The sequence below is a fragment of the Scatophagus argus genome, chromosome 7 (assembly GCF_020382885.2).
Source record: "Scatophagus argus isolate fScaArg1 chromosome 7, fScaArg1.pri, whole genome shotgun sequence".
Lineage (NCBI taxonomy): Eukaryota > Metazoa > Chordata > Actinopteri > Scatophagidae > Scatophagus > Scatophagus argus.
This window is the reverse complement of record NC_058499.1, coordinates 16,627,199-16,635,347: the sequence shown is the minus strand read 5'-3', so window position 1 is coordinate 16,635,347 and position 8,149 is coordinate 16,627,199. Positions and strand designations below refer to the sequence as shown.

The following is an 8,149-nucleotide window of genomic DNA, read 5'->3' as shown; positions in this document are numbered from 1 at the left end:
GCTGCATCCTTACCACAGACTGCGTTAGTGAAAAACTGGGAAATCAGCACACTGTATTAGTCTGTCACTGTTTGAGAAATGTGTCTCATATTGGCCTAACAGCCCAGCGTGCATGTGTCAGGAAAAGGGAAGTGATACATACCCTGATGGAGCACTACCCTTTTCCTGCTCCCTGGAAGTGCTGTTCACTCCTTGTAGATGGCCCCTGCAGAAACCGCAGCCACTGAGGAAGGATGTAGTTTGGTTAGTGGAAAGCCACATGGAAGGCTCACATCTTATTTCACACTTTCATTCACAATGCAAATGCAGCATCGGTGATGTTAGCTTGTCTGTAAAGCCAGATGGTAATATAGATGTTTTTTGACAGAAGATGGAGTAGATCATTCCTACATGTCACTCAGAAAAGTCACCAGATTTTATTTGCAGTGCATTTTCTTATCTCGTAGTGTGGCCTGCAAAACTATACGAGTGAGTTGATGGGTCCTTAGTGTTGCCTATCCAGGGATTTGTACAGGGACTTCTAGCTTATTTTTAGATTCTCCTTCCTGATTCATCTCTCACTCTGTATGTCTCTATTATTTTACCTTAGTAGCATAGAAAGATACACACACACACTTTATCATTCTTATCTCACCCACGGGTGTCAGATGTGAAGTGCTGGAGACTTGAAGCATTGTTTTGAAAAGCTTAAGAAAAGGTGGGTGTTGTGTTCAGAGTTTCAGTTTGTGTAGGAGAACCAACAGCCACACCTGAATGGGACTTTGGCAGGCCTCGGCTTGAAATGGTGAGTGTGTGCATTTATGTGCGTGTGTGTGTGGGTGGCTGCATTTCTGTGTTAAGTGAAAATGAAAGAAGAGTATATTTGTTTGTCTAAGGTGTGATGTTTCAGTCAGAAGAATTTGATCTTTATCTAATGTTCTTGTAATATATCCACATCCATTGCAAATATTTTCTGGTTTTTACATAAAAAAAAAATAGCTGAGACAATTGTTAGTATTGATTTAACATTGCTACAGCACACACACCTATGTACTGTATGAGTTCACTCTATTCCATATTTGTTTGGCCAACTACATGCTTCACATCTCTCAGTGGGTTTTACTGTCCATGATTCATTGTTGACTAACTGTGAATGTTTTCCTCAGAGCTTTTGGATGTGTCTGCGATTGCTGACAGCTTTAGATGGTATATAATCTTTTTACAAACACCTGCTGACTGAGCTGGTTAGTAAAGGAGGGTTTTCACTTCTGTTTGCTCCAGCGCCCCCTGCTGTTGATAGGGGAAGACCAGGCAGAGTAGGGACTGAAAGAGAGGTTGAAAGTGGGGTTTTCCACACAAAGCATCCCCATTCAGAGGAGCATGGAAAAGTACACAGACCAGTACAGTTCTATTGCTGAAGTCATATTATGTTACCTTGAGAAGACTGATTTAGGAGACTCATTTACACACACACACAGAGGGATTTTTGCAACAGGATTTATGGAGAAATAATAAGATGATGATAATGAATGGAGTATGATATGGTCTCAGTCTTTGTGCTGTAAGGTAAACTTCAGCTAAAAGTTTCAGTTGGCTTGATATTGGAAATAACATGGGCATTTCACATCTCTGAAATAATCTGTTCGTGTTTACAGATGATTAATTAATTGTTTGATGTCTCCAGTGTTATGGACGGTTGTGGACAATAGAGGTCTGAAGATCTGACTGTTAAAGTTCTTACTTTGGTTTGGCTTAGATCAGTCTCAGCCCAGAGGAGATGTTAAACCACGAGCTGTTAGGGAATCCCCCACAGAATGAAAGGAGGCTGAAGGAGGTAGTTGTCAATTTACGCCGCCAGAGGCCGCAAGTGTTCCGTTTTTAGGGGACGACGGTCTTTACGTTTCCTCACATGCTCTCTCACTGACAGACGTTGTCGGTAGGGAGACTTTTCTGCAATCAAAACACATTTCGAAGGCCTTTTCACAATATGGAAAAAGCTTCATGTGAATAAAACAGACAATAGTACTACTACTACTACTACTACTACTCGGAAAAGGGCAAAAGTAGAGGGCGACGATGCTGTGGTATCTCACTGTCCAGTCAGAGGTGGTGCTGAAATCCTGCATCCAACTGCGCTCTGAGTTGGGTTGGACTTTTACTGGACCACGTAATCCACAGTGTAAAAGAGTGCAAACATATGACACCATCGAAAGTGTCTGCATTCGTACGAGAGCTAAAAAGTTACTGAATTCAACAAGACTTTTCCAGTGGTAACCAGTCAAACAAGTGGCAACAAACTGAGGACCACAGAGTTGGGTAGGAGCTGTAATAGGCTCTCTGTCTGACGTCTGCATGTCATAAACATGATGTTTACTTTCAAATTAATCGCGTCCCGGCGCGAGCTTTATAATTGCCAATTATTGTGCTCAGAGACACGCTTGCAATTTATTTTGCTCTGTAAAGCTGTAGCCTGGATACAGGAGAGTGCGTCCTTGGTATTTGTGATTGTAAAGAACTGGAGGAGAAAGATGGCCGAGGGGGGAAGACTGATAATTTGAAGACTTGCCAGGGGTACATTGTCAAATTCAAAAGGCATTTCAAAGAACTAAACCATTCACTTTTTTCATTCTCTCTCCTTTTTTTCTTCTTTCGCTGTCCTTTTCTTCTTTCTTTCTTTTCGCACGGTTGCAGGCCGTTTGAATCGACCAATGGGCCTTCAAGTTAGAGACATTGGAATGTAAATGAGCCCAGCGCGTGCTCCGGGCGCAGTGAAAGCTCGGGATTGTTTATTGAGCTCCCGGAGCCACGCGCCTGGCCCGGGGGAGTCGGTGTGCAGAAGAATCACACAGCGGGGGCGGGGCCTCGCGATGAAGCGTGCGTCTCCAAAAGGGGGTGGGAGGTGTGTGTTGGGGCGCGTGTTGAAAAAGAGGAGTGCTGCCAAAGTTTGGGTCAGATCGGCTCGTGGAGTAAGCAGTCAAGAGAGACTTGGACTAGAGTTAGCCACACGGTCCCCACGCGAAGGACACGAGAGCCGTACACAGTCAGCCTCGTTCCTATTCTGCTAGAGACTGCGCTCGTCCCTTTGCATCCATCACCTCAGACGAACTGTCAGCGAGATGGAAACTACAACCATCACCACCACGCAGACTGCATTCACGTTTGGACTTACTGAAAGACGCGCCGGCCTCAGCCTGCACGCCCCGCCGCAGGACTGCACGGCCCCCGCCGTGCACCCCAACACTGCCAGCGCTGCCGGGTTCCAAAGCAAAACCAAGGTGCTGAAGAGACAGCGCTCCAGCTCGCCGGAACTCCTGCGCTGCAAGCGGCGCCTGAGCTTCAACGGCCTCGGCTACTCCATCCCTCAGCAGCAGCCCGTGGCCGTGGCCCGGCGGAACGAAAGAGAGAGGAACCGGGTCAAGCAGGTCAACATGGGTTTCCAGACGCTGCGTCAGCATGTGCCCAACGGCGCCGCCAACAAGAAGATGAGCAAAGTGGAGACCCTGAGGTCTGCGGTGGAGTACATCAGGGCTTTACAGCAACTTCTCGACGAACACGACGCTGTATCGGCTGCGTTCCAGTGCGGGTTGCCATCCCCGACACTTTCCAATAGCTACTCCGCCGACCCGGAGTCGCCTCACTCCACCTACTCATCAGATGAAGGTGGCTACGAGCCTCTAAGCTCCGAGGAACAGGAGCTGTTGGACTTTACAACCTGGTTCGACAGGTACTGAGGCTGACATCATCCAAACTGCACAGCGGCGTCTGTGCGTCAAGGCGGCTGAAATACTGACAGACTTGATAAAGGCATCAGATCAGTCTTGCCTTCCGTGCTTGGAAGTGATCTGTTGCCTCCCTCCCTCACCGGGCTGCTTCTGCAGGAGCAAGGCAATAATGAGAAAGAGAGAGAGTGTGTGTGTGAGAGAGAGAGGGAGCCTCTTGTTGCATAGAGCATGAATAGTCGCCCTGAAGTCCCCACAAAGGAGGAGGGAGCTGGACTCGGTGTCACGTTGACGCGTGGAAGTAAAGCACTGTTGATGTTATGTCTGAATAAGTGCAATTAATACGTGAGACAGCAGGCTCTGCTGAGACTGCGCTGCAGCTCCAGAGGACTTGTTTGATGAGTGTTTCATCAGAGCAGGGCTGCCTTCCTCAGCTGCCACGTCTGTTGGAAGGCACAACACAACAAAGATGATGCGTCAACAGACTTTGTCGTGATGTACATTTTCACACACCCCCCCAATTCATAACAACATTGTGTCATAAAACAAATTGTTTTAACACGGAAGACATATTTTTGTACATTGAGTGAAACAAACAATGTTCTTGAACAACAAGTCACTGCCACTTTTCCTGACAGTGTTTTGAGAACCAGCTGTCAGTGAGGCAGTGAGTTGGCATGTATGGGTTGTGTGACTGGACAGCAATATCAATCTACTACCTGTGACAGATTGTAGTTGTTTTGTTATTTTGAAATAGGTGATGAGGAGACCTTTATTAATGTATGCACTTGTTCTCCGTTTCCCGTAGCCTAAAATGTAAATATTCGATTTTAACAAATATATTTTGTGTAAAACAAGTTTTATAAATAAAGATGAAATCTATTTATATTATATTCCTCTCTAGTGGTTTGGTTCTTCTGATGATATTGGACACTTTTATGCTCAGATGTGTGTGTGTGTGTGTGTGTTTGTGTGTGTGTCTGAGGGGTGTGTGTTGGTGGCAGTAATTGAGCAAACTAGCGAGCTTCTCTTTTATTAAAAGCCCCTGCGTGACCTTTTCCCGACTTGGTCGGGCACACGGGGGAAAATTGCGCAGCTGGTTGAGCACTCAATAACCATTATAGACGCGCACCTTCTACAGCGCTTTGTCTGCATTCAGGACAGGGAGATTAATATTACGTTTCATGCATTGCATTGTTTCTTTTGCATACTCTGCCTTTACCCAGAGGGCCTGCAGCAGAGGGAGACGGAGGAGGGGTGCAATTCACTCCTCTCAAAGGGTATAGACACTTTGAAATACGGCCTGGGGAAAGTCAGCAAGACAATGAGACGGGTCAAAATTCTTATTGCCCGATTGAGATCAATCTAAATAAAACCCGGAGTTGTAGACTAGTTGTATCCCCAACTGTGTTATTCATGGCGCACACAGCCCAATCAAAAAGCCCATCTCCTGCGAAATGGGGAGCGCAACAGCACAATGTGAGCACCATTGTGTGCGCCTTTGCGCCTCATTATGCCAATTATGAAAGATTTTCTATTGTAATTAAACACTCCTGCCCAATCCAGCGAGGCAGAACGAGAAATAACGAGTTTAATTTCACCTGGTGCTCTCTGTGGGAGTGGAAAATTGGGAACAAGAGTGGTTGATTGAAGTTGGTCTATGGTTTTATCTAAAAACACTAAGACATTATATCAGTGTACAATAATCCAGTCAAAGGAAAACAACAATTGTGCTGGTAGTGGTGGGTCAAAACATGAATGATTTTAGCATAACTTTAACTTCCTCATTTCCTGAAAGCGCACCAAAAAAATAACTGACTTTAAGATGTGTGTGATGTTTTCTTCTTGTACCTGAAAGTGTGTCACACGCATATGCACGCTCCCCCTCTCTCTCTGTCGCAGGCACACACACACACACACATTGCAGCCTGCAGGTGTAAGCCACGTGCCTGTGCTCGGTGACAAATGCTCTGGCGCTCTCATTGGTCAGTGGCTCGCGTATGTGAGGCCTGTCTGTGAAGGCAGTGACAAAATCAAACAAGTGATAAATGACATTAATTATGCTCTGCTTTGTAACCTTCTACGTCAGCGGGACTCAAATAAAAAGACAAATCAATGTTGGCCGCAAAATACCCCGCTGCTCCATTATTATACGGTTCAGATGGTGCTTCTGATGTCCTTCAGTGTTAGGCAGAGACCGGGCCACAAAGTGAAAATAAGCGATCGTCTCTTGTCCTCTAAGATGGATATGCAATTTTCTCCTCAGCATACAGGGAGGAGCAGGGGCCAAAGTAGATTTATTCATGCCATTTTGTCCGTGGGTCATTTTCACTTTGACAATACATAAGGACGAAGTTAATTTTGGTAATCTAATGGTGGATAATCAATCACATGCAGCTTATGTATGCATGCGTTTTTGTGTACAAAGCCATGATGTATGCATAGACCATTTAGACGCCAAATGCACGCATACCTAAACCATAACACAGGGATGAATTGGCCGAAAGTGGGCTGGCCGGGGCATCTGTTGCTGTGAACGGAGTCATCACAGTGCTCGGTGGATTTTTAAGGCATTTGGCATAAACAAGAATCACCCCATTTTTTTTCAGTGTGAGCATAAATTGCTCATTGCTGTCGTTGAACTAGTTTTGGTGTACGCACCTTCGTTTCTTTTATGTTTTGTCCCCGTGGGAAAGAAAAAAAAACGTTTATCAGTGTATGGCCCACAACATGAATCATCCAAGAGGAATATTTACATGATAACAGTCCAACTGCCACTAATAACACAGCTTCATTCTTTAATAAGTGTGATTCATTCATCATCTAGAATGCAAAAAGTTTATTGAGGGCTACAAACATGAAGTGTAAGTGGCCTACCTGCTGTAAAATGTGCCAAATCTGACCCAATCCTGAACGTTTTGTTTGTTCTCTAGTTAATTAATCTGTTTAATTGATCTGAGCTATTGGAGTGGATTAATGGTTACTTTGTTTGTCGACACCTTTTGCCTTTTTTTTTCAAGAAAAGTGACTTATCTGACATATATCAATGAAAGGACACACCCGGTTATCCATCAACATTACGGGCTTTGATTAATGAGGCGGGAATGTTTCTTTATAAACCTTCACAAGTTTAATGAAAGTTAAGTAGGAAATTCATTTGACTCATAAGATCTGAACTTTTGGTCAAAAATCCTGAAATGATTCTGATAACTGCACGTTTAAAGTTGAATTCAATAAGTTGATCTGGGGAAATCAATTCCAATATTTCACTGTATGGAAATTAAATAAATGGAAATGTCTCATAGAAATGGCTGCAGGAAAGTCATAACCAGGACAAGAGTTCGTACCCGGGAGAGGTGAAAGCACGCCTCATCCAGACATCAGATTCACGTCAGCCTGCAGAGCAACAAGTGCATCAGGAACCTCAGACTGGAGTCAGCTCCCGCCTTTATTGCACAGTTAAAACAAACTTTGTGTTATTACGGATTATTTCAGACAGAGACAATATAAATTCACGCTCTACATAACCAATGGCTTTGGCAGATGAACCAAGTTGAGTCCCACAACTTAACAGTGAACTTGAACGCAACTGTTCTATGAAAGCGTCAACATTTTTGGTTTGTTTTGCAAAAGATTTTCAAAAGATGCAAATGATATAAACAACAGACAAAAATACAGCTGCTCTGTGAAACACTAATCAGATCCACGGTTGCAAAGACACAAACACAATACATGCGTTTCACATGTTTGAGACAGAGCAGTGATGTGGATGAATGAAGAGATGGAGCACAACCTTGAGCAATGCTTACAGAGGTGTTAATGTTTAAGCAGAGTCACCAGGGCATTTATATTTAACGTAGACAGACAGAAAAAAAAAATCATTTGGACTAGGTGTGCACACGTGCAGACACACACACGCACACACACACACACGCACACACACACGCACACACACGCACACATGCACACACTTGTGTTTCCATGACTTTTGTGGACATTACATAGACTTACATTCATTTCCTGGAGGCTTAACCACCACCTAACAATAACAACAAACATTACTTGCCTAATCCTAACCTTACCTCAACCTAATGCTAACCTCAACCTAACCTAAGCAAGTCTTCACCCTAATATTCAATGATTTACCTTTTGGGGACTTGCATTTTGTCCCCACAAGTAAGGCTGGTCCTCACAATGTGACTTTGTAAACAGATTTTTGTCCCCACAACTTCAGGAATATATGTTCACACACACACACACACACACACACACACACACACACACACACACACATTCGTGCAGCTGGTTCAGAGACAAATCTGCTGACCCCTTGGATATCGATTGAGTAAGGTCCTGGGTGGTAAACGCACTGTGGGCACACTGGTATTTTGCACTAATCATCGCTGCTGCTACTCCTGATAGAAGATATTGTCAGTCACTTCAGCTCGATG

At 44.4% G+C, this 8,149-nt stretch overlaps 1 protein-coding gene across 1 annotated transcript; it reads left to right on the top strand.

Moving 5' to 3' along the window:
- The first annotated feature begins 2,183 nt into the window (after window positions 1-2,183).
- On the top strand, window positions 2,184-4,616 carry ascl1b (achaete-scute family bHLH transcription factor 1b). Its single transcript, XM_046395534.1, has one exon. The coding sequence runs from the start codon at window positions 3,096-3,098 to the stop codon at window positions 3,708-3,710; it is 615 nt and encodes a 204-aa protein (XP_046251490.1). The 5' UTR covers window positions 2,184-3,095; the 3' UTR covers window positions 3,711-4,616.
- The last annotated feature ends 3,533 nt before the right edge of the window (window positions 4,617-8,149 follow it).